The 16,538-nt window shown below is 41.1% G+C and overlaps 4 protein-coding genes across 4 annotated transcripts; 3 read left to right on the top strand and 1 right to left on the bottom strand.

Moving 5' to 3' along the window:
• The first annotated feature begins 1,141 nt into the window (after positions 1-1,141).
• LOC140764751 (probable protein phosphatase 2C 2) lies at positions 1,142-3,790 on the top strand. Its single transcript, XM_073103485.1, has 4 exons — positions 1,142-1,590; positions 2,303-2,494; positions 2,583-2,818; positions 2,978-3,790. The coding sequence occupies exons 1-4, from the start codon at positions 1,402-1,404 to the stop codon at positions 3,561-3,563; spliced, it is 1,203 nt and encodes a 400-aa protein (XP_072959586.1). The 5' UTR covers positions 1,142-1,401; the 3' UTR covers positions 3,564-3,790.
• A 2,369-nt stretch (positions 3,791-6,159) lies between these two features.
• On the bottom strand, positions 6,160-6,954 carry LOC140764752 (ubiquitin-ribosomal protein eS31z fusion protein-like). The gene has a single exon (XM_073103486.1). It carries the CDS (start codon positions 6,837-6,839, stop codon positions 6,369-6,371), a length of 471 nt encoding a protein of 156 aa, XP_072959587.1. The 5' UTR covers positions 6,840-6,954; the 3' UTR covers positions 6,160-6,368.
• Positions 6,955-8,338: 1,384 nt separating this feature from the next.
• LOC140765222 (peroxidase 2-like) lies at positions 8,339-9,687 on the top strand. Its single transcript, XM_073104196.1, has 2 exons — positions 8,339-8,647; positions 8,802-9,687. Exons 1-2 carry the CDS (start codon positions 8,420-8,422, stop codon positions 9,555-9,557), a joined length of 984 nt encoding a protein of 327 aa, XP_072960297.1. The 5' UTR covers positions 8,339-8,419; the 3' UTR covers positions 9,558-9,687.
• A 3,170-nt stretch (positions 9,688-12,857) lies between these two features.
• On the top strand, positions 12,858-14,127 carry LOC140765481 (peroxidase 5-like). Its single transcript, XM_073104593.1, has 2 exons — positions 12,858-13,115; positions 13,219-14,127. Exons 1-2 carry the CDS (start codon positions 12,894-12,896, stop codon positions 13,996-13,998), a joined length of 1,002 nt encoding a protein of 333 aa, XP_072960694.1. The 5' UTR covers positions 12,858-12,893; the 3' UTR covers positions 13,999-14,127.
• The last annotated feature ends 2,411 nt before the right edge of the window (positions 14,128-16,538 follow it).

Genomic DNA, 16,538 nt, shown 5'->3' with positions numbered 1-16,538 from the left:
GGAAAGGATGATTCTTATATTTTTACCGCTTAATAGGATCAAAATAAGTTTTTAGTCAAAGAAAGCTATATACCAGGAGGGGAAGGATAGACGATCACTGTATCAGTGATTGACCAGAGTTTAGGAGGGTAAGGTTAGGCGTTGACGTCCAATAAAACGTGAAAAGATTTCAACCCCAGCAGCAGAACATAGCATCTTCCGTTCTGTGGATCAGTAGGTAACAACAACGTGGCCTTCTCTGTTACTGTTTGCAGTTGTCATTCCACTTGCTTCACATGGTGGTGATATGTTGAAGGTCAAGAGAGCCAAGAACCTTGAAAGGATGGCACTTTTGCACTTAGTGCCCGTTATATATAAGGCACAGGAAAGAAGGAGAAAGAGAAGGAGCCCATCAACCCATTCAAAAAGGAACAAGGCATCTTTTTTTATGTATGTAAGTGGGGGCAATCAATCCATTGAGGAGAAAGAAGAAGAAAGGGTTGTTGGCTTTTTGATTCGTGTAAGCATGCAAGAAAATGAATGAGGGACACTTGGCCAACGGGGGCTGGAGAGCCTTTCCAATCAAATCCTTCTCCAAAGATTCCTTGGCGAGGACTGGAGTTTGGAGATCAACATGTTTTTTTCTCCGCCGATCATCTTTTGTATTATATATCCAGATTAAAAGTTTGATCAATTTAAGCCATTTTGTCACTCTAAGACTTGGTACTAGTTAAATTAACACGCACCTCTTAATTAGCACGCAAAGTGACACTCGAAGAAGCAACCATAATTTATTAGCCATCGGTTTCTTAATCCATCTTGCACTGCTTCTTAACAGCGAGAGATCCCCCTCTCTAAACTACTACTTCTTATTCTTCTTTTTTTTTGTTTATAAGGAATTAAATTTCATTAACAACTATATTGAGTGTTACAACTTACAAGCAAGGCAAAAACTTCCCTAATTTACCACGTGTCACAGTATCTACGGCCTCGGATCCGATCCGACGGCTCTCAGTTGGTTGCGTGAAAGGTTTGACCAACATATCCGTGAATCGCACGGCTCGGGTTCCACCACCCCCCCCCCCCCCATTTGACCGTTCCAAATTGCTACGGGAGGGTATAGTGTGCACGTGATAGACCCCAAACTGACAGCCGACCGGTCACACGAACTAAACCACCGGTCGCCGCCGGTCACTCCTGAGCTACTCTTTACATACGCTGCTTCATCGAAGGAAAGCTCTCTCTCGCGAAGGTATATCTAAGAGCGAAACGAAAACCTAGAGCCGAACCCTAGAATTTTCCACCTTGGTTATTCTTGTGATCTAATCGCATCGAGGAGGCCTTTGCGAGATACCTGATCTCGCCCTTTTCGTGACGTTTCGATCGGTATAAGGGAAGAGGTAATCGGTATCGGTGGTGGAGATGGTAGCGGGAACGGAGGTGATCCATCAGAGCATCCCTGTGCTCGACGTACAGTATCGATGCATCGCCAAGGGGATCGAAGAGATCGTCGACATGTCCGCCGCCGCGGCGGTGGCGGCGGTGCCATCTTCTCCGGCGCTCCCCCCGGAACCGGAGGCGGTGACGGCTGATGTGTCGGAGACCGAGCTGGTGAGTAAGTTTTGGTGTATATTTCTAACTGAATCATTCGGGTTAACAGATCTTGCGAGTCTGAATTCTTATGGATTATATTTTGGAATTAGGCAGATGTAGGATTGTAGTAATTCTGGTGCTTTGTGGTAGGTGATGTATGCGTTATCAGTATTGATGAATTATTGCTGCGGCGCTATTGCTTCTTTCCCTAAAGCTCAGTTTTTGAAAAGACTGGAAAAATATTACAATGATATACAAATTGTTACAGGAGTTCTACGTGTCTTCCCAAAATAGATGCTTTTCCCAGAAGCTCTGTTATTGTTCTTGAATCAATGTGCGGTGTCACTTGTCAGAAGAGTTGAAAAATGCTAAAATTTTAATGTGGGAACTTAGTAAACCTTTTCTCCAAATTTCAGTAGATTATGATAATATTTATTACTATATTTTTTCAGATTCTATCAACAGGTTTCAACTGAAACGTTCAGATTTCCGTAAGGTCTTCTTTGTTGTATATATCTAATAAATCTTGGTCATTTTCAATACATTCTACCTTATGTCCTGGTCCTGAGTGTAGCAACTATGAGCTTTTGTTGTCCTACGGATGGATGATGATGATGTTATTTCATCTTATTTTCTTTTCTTGTTCTTCATTTTTCAATTTTCTTACTGCATAAATTTTTTTTTAAACTACTGTTTAAATAATTAGCCGGGTTATTATTACTTAATGTAGGATTTAAGATCCTCGGATGCCGGTTCAAATGTTTCTGTGGAACCTTTACAATTCATTCCTAGTATTAGATCTGGTAGCTTTGTCGACATTGGACATAGGAGATATATGGAGGATGAGCACGTTCGAATCGATGATCTGTCTGCGCAACTAGGCTCATTGCTGAGGTGCCCTACACCTAGTGCCTTTTATGGGGTAATTTATTGATTTCTCAGTTAATTGCACAGTCTCATGATACTAATTGCCAGGCAATTGTAATAATTCAAATCTTTTCTTACTACAGGTGTTTGATGGTCATGGAGGTCCAGATGCAGCAGCCTACATGAAAAGGCATGCAATCAGGCTCTTCTTTGAAGATGCTGAGTTCCCACAGGCATCACAAGCTGATGATATCTTTATGGCATCACTGGAAATTTCTATTCGGAGAGCATTCCTCCTTGCAGACAGGGCATTGGCTGACGATGGCACCGTCAGTAGTTCCTCTGGGACAACAGCACTAACGGCATTAGTATTTGGGAGGTAGGAGGAAATGGACAAATGACAATCCTTTTATGTTACGGTAATGTAGTGCAAAAAGAAAAAAAAAATTACTGACAACTTATTGAAGTCTTACTTAGATATGTTATGAGTAGCTGATGGATATTTTATTCCTTCTAAACCTTATTCAGTGTTGTGCAGGAAGTTGTTAGTGGCAAATGCTGGGGATTGTCGAGCAGTCCTATGTAGGAAGGGAGTAGCAGTAGATATGTCTCAAGACCACAGGCCTGTCCATGAAGCTGAACATCAAAGGGTCATAGAATCAGGAGGCTTCATAGATGATGGTTACCTCAACGGAGTCCTCTCTTTGACCCGAGCTCTGGGGGATTGGGATATGAAACTGCCACAAGGCTCTGCCTCACCCCTAATTGCAGAGCCTGATTTCAAGCAGACGACATTGACCGAGGACGACGAATTCCTTATTATCGGCTGCGATGGGATATGGGACGTAATGTCCAGCCAGCATGCAGTGAGTATTGTCTGCAGGGGCCTTCATCGGCATGATAACCCGGAGCAGTGTGCAAGAGAACTCGTCATGGAAGCATTGAGGCTCAACACCTTTGACAACCTGACAGTGATTGTGGTGTGCTTCTCTTCGGAGTACCACGGATCATTAACCCCTAGAGAACAAAGCCAGATACCCAACTTAAGATGTTGCAAAAGCCTATCCGACGAGGCACGTTATAACCTGAGAACTTTGTTGCACAATGATAACGTAGGGAATTAAGAAGGAAGGATGCACTTCTTTGTAAATAATTAGATGATGACGAAATTTTATACTTTCTATGTTCTTTTTATTTGGGGATGCTCAGCCAGGGTAGAGAGCATCCGGCAAGTTTTGTAGGGGCTAAGCTGGTGATCGGCTGGTTTTGTACATAATATTCTTGTGGCAGGTTTGGTGGCGTTCGATGTTATCATGTTTCATTGTTATAAAGCAATGTTTTTCTTTCTTCTAATATTTGAATGACTCGGTCTTCCTTCGCTTTGTCCGCATTTATGTTTGCTCGCAGAATCTTTGCACATATTTATTTCTATTATATAGAGATGATCAATTAATGTTTAAACATGAGGTTCTTTGCCCCTAGTGTCAAAGAATTGTGTCGTCCACTACACAAATTAAACAATAAACCTCTTTTTTATTTTTACCAACTTATGGTTGTTGGTATCTAGCCAGCTAGCCTTTTCTGTGAAATAAAGTTTTAGTATAGGAACTGTCCATTACTTTAATTTAATAAATCAGGTACAAAGTTTTGCATTTATTGTTTTACATGCAGATTTCTTATATGTTACTGATGAACCTCACTAAAGAGGATACCGCAAAGAATGCGCCAACATAGCTAAAAGCGATTATAATTTGTGGAAAATTAAAATGAACATTCAATGCACGCCACTGTGAGATGGCAAAAGTGCAGCCACAACCTACTAGAGTACCAAACCACTACATATACATGGGCATAAATGACTTTGTTGGAAAATCTTCCATGAAAATCTAAAACAAACAACAGTAACTAGTAAGAACAGAACGGACACAACTCATTTTGAGATAAAAACTCTTTATTTTATGATACATCGGACGGTAACTATTACTCCCTTGCCACAGAAATGAGACCGATTGATGGTCGTGAAAGCTAAGCTTTCTGACAAAGTACGAAGCTCAGAAACATAGAAAGATAACTGTCCTCAAAAAATGGTTTAAAAAGCTGAATTACCATTTTAGATGACCACCAAAAAGAATTACTGTTCCATGCATGTGGCAAAATTAAATAGTTCGGCACGAACGAATACGAATGTTTGCCGATTGAAAGCCGGAAAAGAGTTACAATACAAGCATGCCGTACGTGTGGCAGAAACCATAAATTTTCTAAGAATCAGACAGGCGAGCATTATGTATAATATGCTTTAAAAGTGATGACGAACAAAGAATAGGAATCTATGGCGTTCCTGAATAATTCTGGAATCATTGCTCCGGTAGATAAGAAAGCAAGATCACGAGTAGTGTAGCGCATTAGGCATTTAAACAAAAAAGAATGATAACACATTCATGTTTGAGCAGTATCAGGCAATGTTCAAGGAAAAGGTTTACTCCAACTGAGATTAGCAACAGGGAAAAAAAATTTACACACCTGAATGGGGGAAAAACACTGATTGCAAGAACAATCAGTTAAATGAGAAGTCAAAAGTGATTTAACTTCAACATAACAACCAGTTGATGGTAAATATTAAATATATTCCCAAAATATTAATAGGTCCCTCCCATAAATTCTACAATAAATGAGAATTCCGTCGATATCAGAATCTTCGTATTAAAATAAGTTAGGGAGATAATGGGAAGAAACTGAATATAGGAGACTGAAAAGATCGTGAAGAGTAAAGTCTTCGATTTTAGATAGCAAAATGACGGGTATAGGATGGCATAATAAACAGCACCCAGTAGAAGGGACCGGTTAACCTTTCAGAATTTTTTTTTCTTTTGCCCTCTATACTGATCATCTGGCATCTCATGAATCAAGAGAGACCAGTTAGCCTGGTCAAATTATTGTTACTTACTGCAATGTCTACCTAGGGCTAAACTTGTCTCACCAAAGAGACGGGCCAATTGTTATTCATTGAAACACTCGTATGGTCTTTCTTCTCATACGAGTGTTTCAATGAATTAAAATCAAGACTGTCAGGCATCCAATTCATGAGAACCATACTAACTATTGAGAATATAAATCAAGATTATATGTATGGAATCAACCACACCAAAGTACACAGTATGACTGGAAGAAATATGGGCCAACATCTAGTCGGGTATATGATGCAAGTCAGAAGATAATATATCATGCGATGACTTTAAGAGTATGCTACAACTGATAAATGAAGAAAATTGAACTGGCAAAGAAGAGCAAAAACTATAGAGACCCAGACACTAGAGCATGCTAGAAGTAAAAGGATAAAGGCCTAAATTTCAATGAGAAATATTTGGGAAAGTTAAGAAAAACATAATTTAGCAAATAAAATGCAATACGATTAAGTAAAAAGGGCGTCGAAACATCCCGAGGAGGTCAGCTAACATTTGAGATAGTTTTCATATATGTAGCAAAGAGAATCAGCTATTTTCATATATGTAGCAATATAGATATCTAATGGATTGTGATAAAATAACAGAAGATGATATCAATACACGCATCAGCCACCAGGGATGATATGATATATCACCATAAAAATTAAAATAAAAATAAAAAACCAATGCTCGGTGATTTAGCAACAGTACAATGATGAGAATAATTTATCAAATTTCACATCCAACCCATACCATATCCAAATAAAAAGATAGCATATAATAAATTTATCCTAGATTAATTGAAGTACTTGAATGCCAAAGTATCATCCGCCAAAACATAACGATAACAGTTATTCTACCACATATCGAAACAGAAATAGTCGATGTCAGGCAACATAGCCTGACCATCCAAGTCTCTTAATAATTCAAAAAGAAACCCTAACTCATCGGATCTAAAAGATCCAGATCTCTCCAATTCTCACTTAATCACTCACCTTGCTTCTGGTAGACGTAGGTGAGCCCGCACTTCCCGCAGTAGTGCCGATCGAAGTGGTTCGCCATGAAGGTCCCGGCACCGCACTCCGCATTAGGGCACTCCTTCCTGAGTCGGGTAACCTTACCGGTGGAGTCATCAACCTTGTAGAACTGGAGTACCGCGAGCTTAACCTTCTTCTTCTTGTGCTTAATCTTCTTGGGCTTGGTGTAAGTCTTCTTCTTGCGCTTCTTGGCGCCACCACGGAGGCGGAGCACCAGATGCAGGGTGGACTCCTTCTGGATGTTGTAATCGGCGAGGGTTCGGCCGTCCTCCAACTGCTTTCCGGCGAAGATGAGGCGTTGCTGGTCCGGTGGGATCCCCTCCTTGTCCTGGATCTTGGACTTGACGTTGTCAATGGTGTCGGAGGACTCCACCTCCAACGTTATCGTCTTCCCCGTAAGGGTCTTCACGAAGATCTGCATCTTGGCGGCGGGGGCGAAGGCAGCGGCAGGAGCGCCGCCGCGAGGGCTAAGTTTAGGGTTAAAGGTCGACGAGAGGAGAGGGAACGGCTAGGGTTTTGGAAGAGGTGGGAAGATAAGGACTTTATAGGGTGGTGGTGTGGTGAACCGCGGTGAGAGTTGAATATAAAAAGCACTGTATCTGGGCCATTTTAATAATGGGCTTAAAATTTATAGACTATGGGCCTAATTGGGAAATGTTAATGTTATTCTAAAGGCCCATTTTTCCGAACCCTTGTTTGGGCCTGGCTGCGTAGAGATATTTATATCTAGCATGCTATATTTAAAAGAAATTCTCCTAAAACCCATCCTGACATTTGTGAAAATATAAGGCGTAATATGCAAATAGTGATAATAATATAAAACTCCAAGCACAGAACCACTTAACAAAGGTATTATGTGTAATTCTTTTTATATTGAATCTAAATTAGATTCTGTCTTTTAGTTGTCTTTTAGTGAACTCTTGAGAGGCCTGACCAATTAAACCATTATATAAGCATCTGTTGGTCGCTATATTAAAACTCCATGATCGTTATAGTCTTTTATACGTATACAAATTGCATGATATTATATCAACATACACTATGCTGACTAGCTAAAATAGTACTATATGTTTAATTTCTTCTCAGCAATGTAGCCTAGCATTATTAAACTAAAATATCTCGCTCTTTGGGCTTAATCGGCTGGACCCTATTACTATAATTTATGGCCATGCTAATTGGAAACAGCTACGGATACATCATCCCCGCGTGTGAATTCTTTACTCCAAACCCTCTCTCTCTCTCTCTCTCTCTCTCTCTCTCTCTCTATATATATATATATATATATATTTCAGGTTGCTTGCCGTGTGATATTTTTGACAGAGCCATACTCGTTGAAACTTTCTGGCTTAGTTGGCTGCCATGTAATCGTGATTGTTGACCGACTTATTTTTAATTTAAAATTATGTCAATCAAAAATATTGGAAGAGACAAATTCAAATAGAGATATTTAATAGTTTTCAGACAAAAGTTTTTATTTTTCTTTTTAATGGTAGAGAAGGTAAAGAAGGGAGAAGATATGAACAATAGAATTAATATACCCATCTTGACGGCCAATAAAAATTAATGTTACTCTACCTTCTCGTAAAGGCTTTCTAACTCAACTCATAGAATTAATAAGGAGTTTTCTAACTCAACTCATCAATCTGCTCGTTGGGGAGCACATCAAAAACTGGACTGACCTTTGATGAAGTTGTTACGGTCTGAGTACCATTGTTGCGATCCAAGTAATTAAATAAAGAGGTTATAAAGAAGATGCCAACAACCAGCAGATCGACGAAGATAGAAGTTCTGACCATTGACTTAGTCCTAGCCGCCGCGGAGTTTTCTATCGTTGATCTAGCAAAGCCTGATTGAAGCACGCACTTTAAAATCATATCCTTAATTTGTAGTCTATAAATACTTATCCACATGGATAGCTCCTCTCCATCATTTCAGCTACTCTTGCTTCTCTTACTTCTTTATTTCCATATACCTTGAAACTAGTAAAAAGGCAAAAGATCGATGGGGAAAACAAGAGTACTTCCACTTCCCAGCTTAGTCTTCATCATAGCATTGCAAGCCATCCTTCCCTTCTCATCAGCATGGCCAGCGTTGCAAGTTGGTTTCTACAAGTACACGTGCCCAGATGTCGAGAGCATCGTGAGAAATGTCGTGTATAAAGCTGTTGCAGCGAATCCCGGTATTGGTGCTGGGATCATACGGATGCACTTCCATGACTGCTTTGTTAGGGTATGCATATATTTATATATGCTTAATTTCTTCTCACTGTCACCTTCCAGATGAATTCGCCGTTATTTAGCGCATATGTGATCAATAGATGATAGATAAAAGAGACATAGTAGTTTTCGATCTAACGATTTTATTGCGTTATGCTTGTTTGTAGGGCTGTGATGCTTCCGTCCTCCTTGAATCAGTCAACGGCATACCGGCGGAGAAGGAGTCCCCTGCGAACAAGCCTAGCCTCCGAGTCCAAGCATTCGAACTGATCGACGAAGCGAAAGCTCGGGTCGAATCCTCCTGCCCGGGCGTCGTCTCCTGCGCCGACATCATAGCGTTGGCCGCTCGCGACTCCGCCAACTTCCTCGGGGGGATCAATTACGACGTCCCTTCAGGCCGTCGCGATGGCAGAGTCTCCCTTGCTTCCGAAGTCCTCGGAAACCTCGTCCCTCCCTCCTCCAACCTCGACCAGCTCCAGGCTAACTTCGCGAGCAAAGGGCTGTCGACCGACGACCTTGTAACGCTCTCCGGCGCGCACTCGATCGGCCGCTCGCACTGCACCTCCTTCTCCAAACGTCTCAGCCCTCGGGATCCTACCTTGGATCCATTCTTCTTTGGATTCTTGAAATTTAAGTGCCTAAGAGACGGAGGTGATCGGACGGTGGATCAAGACATCGTTACGCCGAATAGGCTGGATAACCAGTACTACATAAATTTAAAAAATCACAGAGTGCTGTTTAATTCGGACGAGGCGCTGCTTAGTTGCCCGGAGACGGCGGCTATGGTGGATGGGAACGCTCATATGCCGTCGGTGTGGTCGGCGAAATTCGCGGCGGCGATGGTGAAGATGGGTAGCATTGAGGTGCTCACCGGAGACCAGGGGGAGATCAGGAAGACGTGTAGGGCTGTGAACCACTACTAGTGGAATTGCAATACAAAATTAATGGTGTTCGACAAAATGACTCTGCTGCAGATATGTTGAGTGTTTGTATAATTGTATTTTGTTCGTAAATGTACTATTTCATTAATAAAGCTTTTCAACTGTAAGTGGATATGATTGTCCAACTGGTTAATTAATTAATTTGTTGGTTTATCCTTATATAAATATGGGTTTTTCTATTTTTGCATGTTATACCCTTAAAAGAAATCATACTTTCTAAAGTTGATACGAGTATATATACACTTTTAAGTATACGCTTACTTGTATATATGCCACTCAATTACTTGTCAAATTAAGTCTTAATAGTTTAATAGAAAAAAAATACCCTTAAAAAGTATAGACTTATATATAATACCGCCGAAGCAACTCTGCTGGGATGAGAAGTAGTCAAGCTTGATCGATTTAAATTCTCGGCCCTTTCAGTTACTTTAATTCAAAAGGAGCGGGTCAAATATTAATTCATCACTTTTGATGTTGGGCTCTTCCAAGTATTAATGGATCAAGATTAAAAACACTTCTAAGTAGGAATGAGTTTCTCATATTTCACTGCTCGGCCTTCTTCTCGAGGCGCCTCTTAGCCATAATTCCGCCACTCCGCAGGATCCATCCGTCGACCTAGCTTTCGCTGCATTCTTGAAAGCTATAGTGATTGCCTAAATCTGAACGGGAGCTTCTTCTCTAACTCTAATTATCCTTTTCTTATAAAGCCCGAAGGCTGAAGCAATTCATTAACGCATAAAAGGTTATAACATAGCCATTTGATATAAGGGTTGATGGGGGATAGAATTATGCCTCTTTACCTACAGTAGACAATATTATATTAGAAAATAAAACATCAAGTCCGAGGACACAATAATGAAACAAAGTGAAGAACTCTCTGGCAAATTTTCAGGAGCAGAACACTTCGAGTCAGCTTACGAATTCCATCAATCCAACAGCGGAGGCGGTTGTCGGGGGCTTGTGGGCAGCGGCGAGCATGGGGTCATTAACATACCAATGCGAAGGGAGACGCATATGAAAAGAAGAGATTAAGATTTCACACCAGCCTAACCCAAGACAAGACAAGTCTAGCCCAAAATCCCAGCACACCACCATGCTTGCGGCCATGGCCCAAGCTCGAGCCAAGGACAAACCCAAGGCTGAGCTTCGACTAGGTGCTAGGACAAGCGGCACGGAGAAAGCCACGATGGGGAGGGAGAGTCACCTCCATCGGTCGAAGAAGACTTGGAGGCAAGCACCCACCACCCCCTCGAGGTAACAGGAGTGTCCTGGGGAAGGGGAACCCGACAAAACTCTTGGCTACACGAGAAACAAAAATGAAAAAGAGCAGTGATGTTGGTGCGACGGCGGGCAGCGGTAGTAGCAACATACGGAGAATATGACAAAGTTGTAGCGGGGGTAATCAGCAATGAAGAGCATAGCAGTGAAAGGGCGTCAATAAGGGAGAAGAAAACATGAGAGAGAATGTGCATGCAGTAGTCTCTCTTTTAATTTGCTATATTGAATTATACTTGGTCAATTAATATTGATATTAATTTTCTCAAAATAAAAACAAAAAAGAAGAGGAAGAAAAGGACCGATCCAAAAAACGGAGTGAGAGTTGATCGAGATCAAGCTCATAGGCTAGGACTTCATTTATAATAAACATCTAGCCAAACTAATATAAAGATCTGACACATGAACAAACCCACAAATTTCATATACTTGTTAAAGATTGGTTTAAATCAAATTATTTGTTCGAACATGCCTTGAGGATGTTCAAACGTCTAGATTAGAGTAGACTTTGCATATTAAAAGCATTCAAACGAGTCCTGAAGACATTCAAACACTCACGCTCGAGAGCATTTTGCACATTGTGTGGATATTTTTGGCTCAATTCAAGCTGATTTTTTAAGTGTGTTTGAACGAGATATTTGGATAGCCGTTCGAACATTCCACCAAGTTTTTTTTTTTTGTAAGTCACACTTATAAATACCTTACGAGATGTCAAAGAGTTAAGAGAGAAGATTGAAATGAGAGGGTTTTGAAGCAATAGAAGAGGGCTTTTGAGAGACCACTTATTTATTGTATTTGAGAGGGATTGGAGGCTTGAAAATATTTATATTTGTAACTTTACTAGATTTGAGGTTTGAAAATAGTGTATTTGTATATTATATTTACTAGTAGATTAAGAATTTGCATTGCCCATGAATATAGGCATATCGCAAAATCACATAAATCTCATCTGTTTCTCTCTTCTTTGTCATTTGGATAGATTTAATATTTTTAATTGTAATTATTTTAGATGATTAGAAGTTCTCTATATCTAGTATCTTTATTGGGAAATTTTTTTTAGTATTGATATGAGAGATATAATCATCATTATTTCGAAGGAGATTGGAGTTGAAAATACTATTTGTACTTGGATTTAATTTGTGAATTGAAGTTTTGCATCGCCCAAAGATATAGACATATCGTTGAACCGTGTAAATCTTATCCCTATCTCTTTTTATTCTTTGTGATTACTTACAGTAAATGCTCATATTTCATGATTAGAGTATTTGTTTGCTATTTTTCTATCATTAGCATCGTATTTTGAGATATATTTTCCAAATTGGATTGTATTTGTCTATTACTATTCGCTAGTTTACTTGGGTGATTGATTGCTTCCGCTGCTTTTCACCCAATTGGAAATTTACAAAACAATAATTAATTTCTCTGACTCCCTTTTTTTTTCTATCCAGGTAATTGAATTGGTCAGATTTATAGGTCAACGTTTACTTCTTCCATTTCGCTTAACAATCAACGAAGCAGAACCATGCATTATATCTGAACTGTTCAGAGATTAGTCATAGCTGTGAACTGTACTCTAAGACTTCAGAGAAATTAACTTATATATATATAAAAAGCTGCTTCATGACTCTCCTAACAAATTGCTTTGATTTTTCTGTGTTCATGACACTCCGAACGATATAATCAAACGAAAAGCAATTCTTTTGCTGTCGATCACGTAAGCAGACCAAGTCTTGTCGTCGATTCTGTCAGAGTAGATATTGTCCACTTACCTAGAGATAACTCAGATAAAGAGGGCTACCAAATTTACATGCATGGATCTTTAATTGCTAATTGTTTAACCCATATATGCCAACAACACGCTTACTAGCTACGCTGACGCAATTAACCATGGGAGAGGAAGTGGTCCACTAGTTGATTTGTCAACTAGTGAGTAGTGACCAACACATATAAGTAGGCAGCCAAGATCCCAGTTCTTCTCCATCGTCTCTATCTCTCTAAACAAATTAAGTTCGAAGAGCTCTAGCAACACAGAAAAGGCCAGAGATGGGTTTCAAAGTTCAGGTACTGCAGAGCTTCTACTCTCGCTTAATCTTGTTAGTAGCAGTACTGGAGATCGCCTCGGCTTCCTTGGAGGTTGGATTCTATAGAAGCACGTGTCCATCAGCGGAGTCCATCGTGCGCCAAACCATGAGCCAAGCCGTGGCTCGAGACCGGGGTCTCGCCGCCGGAGTCATCAGGATGCACTTCCACGACTGCTTCGTTAGGGTAATTAATCTAATATCCCTCTTCATTTCCCTACTTGCACGATTTTTTATGCGCTCGACTTTCTTAACTAGTAATCTAATGAATATATAAATAAATAATATAGGGTTGTGATGCCTCGGTACTTTTGAACTCAATGCCCGGGAGCTCCTCGGAGAAGGAGTCGGTAGTAAACAAGCCGAGCTTAAGAGGCTTCGAGGTCATCGACGCAGCGAAGGCAGCACTGGAAGCCCAGTGCCCATCCACGGTCTCGTGCGCCGACATCCTCGCCTTCGCGGCCCGCGATGGCGCTTACTTAGCCGGCGGCATCGACTACCACGTGCCCTCAGGCCGGCGCGACGGTAGGATCTCCATCGAATCCGAAGTCATTAACAACCTCCCCTTGCCGACTTTTACCGTCGATAAGCTCGTCGATAACTTTGCAAAAAAAGGACTAAATCCTATCGACATGGTTACTCTAGCCGGTGCGCACTCCATCGGTCGCTCGCACTGCTCGTCCTTCACTCAAAGGCTGTACAATTTTAGTGCAACCCAAGTGCAGGATCCGTCGTTGAGTCCCTCTTTCGCTGCCTACTTGAAGGCTAGATGCCCGCCTTGGACGGCGAACAACGACGACTTGACGACGGTGGAGCTCGACGGGGTCACGCCGACGAGTTTGGATAACCAGTACTATAACAACTTGTTGGATAATAGAGGAGTGTTGTTTTCGGATCAAACGTTGCATGGGAATCCATGGACGGGAGGTCTGGTGGAGTTCTATTCTCGGTCTCGGGGTACTTGGGGTGCAAAGTTTGCAGACGCGATGGTGAAGATGGGATCTATTGACGTGCTCACTGGAAACCAGGGGGAGATCAGGGAGAAGTGTTGGGTTGTGAACTCCTACTAAGTTAGATCGGTATACTGTGTGTTTCAATTGTTAATGTTGTCTCCGTTACTAAAATTTGATTGTTAAGTGGAAATAAACCAATGTAGCGCTTGCAACTTGTAATAAAGAATAAGAGCATCTATTCAGATATATCGAAAGGATATAATAATGTGTGTATATATCTATTTTGAATGAGATGCTAATTCCAATAGTTGTGCTCAAAAGCCCTTTTAATGACTAGAGTATACTATAAAGAAGAGATATTTAAAGCATTCCAGGTTGTATTGTTTTTTAGTTGTTTCCAAGAATATGAATGGGGTTGGAAAAGGCTATAATTACTAATATTTATTTCTTTATTTTTTTCCTTCCGCAATTGCTGCCTTGGCCATCTATAATTAATTCAGAAAAATTACAGTAATAAATAAGTCTAATTCTAATATGATTATTATGGGCCGTCCCAACCCAAATGGTTTTAGTCTAACTATTTCATTTCGACTTAGGTCCAGATGATTGGATTGAAATGCTTAGTGGGCTTGGTTCGCCATTAATCCTTTGTTCTTTAAAAAATCACAGAGTGCTGTTTAATTCGGACGAGGCGCTGCTTAGTTGCCCGGAGACGGCGGCTATGGTGGATGGGAACGCTCATATGCCGTCGGTGTGGTCGGCGAAATTCGCGGCGGCGATGGTGAAGATGGGCAGCATTGAGGTGCTCACCGGAGACCAGGGGGAGATCAGGAAGACGTGTAGGGCTGTGGACCACTACTAGTGGAATTGCAATACAAAATTAATGGTGTTCGACAAAATGACTCTGCTGCAGATATGTTGAGTGTTTGTATAATTGTATTTTGTTCGTAAATGTACTATTTCATTAATAAAGCTTTTCAACTGTAAGTGGATATGATTGTCCAACTGGTTAATTAATTAATTTGTTGGTTTATCCTTATATAAATATGGGTTTTTCTATTTTTGCATGTTATACCCTTAAAAGAAATCATACTTTCTAAAGTTGATACGGGTATATATACACTTTTAAGTATACGCTTACTTGTATATATGCCACTCAATTACTTGTCAAATTAAGTCTTAATAGTTTAATAGAAAAAAAAATACCCTTAAAAAGTATAGACTTATATATAATACCGCCGAAGCAACTCTGCTGGGATGAGAAGTAGTCAAGCTTGATCGATTTAAATTCTCGGCCCTTTCAATTACTTTAATTCAAAAGGAGCGGGTCAAATATTAATTCATCACTTTTGATGTTGGGCTCTTCCAAGTATTAATGGATCAAGATTAAAAACACTTCTAAGTAGGAATGAGTTTCTCATATTTCACTGCTCGTCCTTCTTCTCGAGGCGCCTCTTAGCCATAACTCCGCCACTCCGCAGGATCCATCCGTCGACCTAGCTTTCGCTGCATTCTTGAAGGCTATAGTGATTGCCCAAATCTGAACGGGAGCTTCTTCTCTAACTCTAATTATCCTTTTCTTATAAAGCCCGAAGGCTGAAGCAATTCATTAACGCATAAAAGGTTATAACATAGCCATTTGATATAAGGGTTGATGGGGGATAGAATTATGCCTCTTTACCTACAGTAGACAATATTATATTAAAAAATAAAACATCGAGGACACAACAATGAAACAAAGTGAAGAACTCTCTGGCAAATTTTCAGGAGCAGAACGCTTCAAGTCAGCTTACGAATTCCATCAATCCAACAGCGGAGGCGGTTGTCGGGGGCTTGTGGGCAGCAGCGAACATGGGGTCATTAACCTACCAATGCGAAGGGAGAAGCATATGAAAAGAAGATATTAAGATTCCACACCAGCCTAACCCAAGACAAGACAAGTCGAGCCCAAAATCCCAGCACACCACCATGCTTGCGGCCATGGCCCAAGCTCGAGCCAAGGACAAACCCAAGGCTGAGCTTCGACCAGGTGCTAGGACAGGCGGCACGAAGAAAGCCACGATGGGGAGGGAGAGTCACCTCCACTGGTCGAAGAAGACTCGGTGGAGGCAAGCACCCACCACCCCCTCGAGGTAACGAGAGTGTCCTAGGGAAGGGGAACCCGACAAAACCCTTGGCTACACGAGAAACAAAATGAAAAAGAGCAGCGATGTTGGTGCGACGGCGGGCAGCGATAGTAGCAACATACAGAGAATACGACAAAGTTGTAGCGGGGGAAATCAGCAATGAAGAGCATAGCAATGAAAGGGCGTCAATAAGGGAGAAAAAAACATGAGAGAGAGAGTGTGTGTGTAGAGAGGAGAGAAAGAAGAGAGGGGGAATGAAAAGATGGGAGGAGAAGACTCTAGGGGATGGGAGGGGAAAGTCCTCACCAACGGCGAGAAGAAAGAGCCCTCTTTTAGAGGGGAAAGCTATATGCTAACTGAGCTTTGGCCGGCACAAACAGATAGCGTAGAGAATGCAAATTTTTGTATAGATTATTAATGATCTGGATATGGTGACTGCTGAGTAGTGCGCATCGATATCGATGACACCTGAGGGCAACTCCATGTATCCGAAGGCTTGATTTCCCAAGCTCGCCGCGGCGCAGATTAAGT

Source organism: Typha angustifolia, chromosome 8, assembly GCF_048772165.1.
Source record: "Typha angustifolia cultivar Huaian chromosome 8, ASM4877216v1, whole genome shotgun sequence".
Classification (NCBI taxonomy): Eukaryota; Viridiplantae; Streptophyta; class Magnoliopsida; order Poales; family Typhaceae; genus Typha; species Typha angustifolia.
This window is presented reverse-complemented; position numbering and strand designations above follow the sequence as displayed.

Coding starts and splice junctions, on each gene's coding strand:
- LOC140764752 (XM_073103486.1), bottom strand. CDS start 6,839: ATGCAGATCTTCGTGAAGACCCTTACGGGGAAGACGATAACGTTGGAG.
- LOC140764751 (XM_073103485.1), top strand. CDS start 1,402: ATGGTAGCGGGAACGGAGGTGATCCATCAGAGCATCCCTGTGCTCGAC. Junction 1,591..2,302: donor ATGTGTCGGAGACCGAGCTG/GTGAGTAAGTTT, acceptor TACTTAATGTAG/GATTTAAGATCCTCGGATGC. Junction 2,495..2,582: donor CACCTAGTGCCTTTTATGGG/GTAATTTATTGA, acceptor TTCTTACTACAG/GTGTTTGATGGTCATGGAGG.
- LOC140765222 (XM_073104196.1), top strand. CDS start 8,420: ATGGGGAAAACAAGAGTACTTCCACTTCCCAGCTTAGTCTTCATCATA. Junction 8,648..8,801: donor TCCATGACTGCTTTGTTAGG/GTATGCATATAT, acceptor GCTTGTTTGTAG/GGCTGTGATGCTTCCGTCCT.
- LOC140765481 (XM_073104593.1), top strand. CDS start 12,894: ATGGGTTTCAAAGTTCAGGTACTGCAGAGCTTCTACTCTCGCTTAATC. Junction 13,116..13,218: donor TCCACGACTGCTTCGTTAGG/GTAATTAATCTA, acceptor TAAATAATATAG/GGTTGTGATGCCTCGGTACT.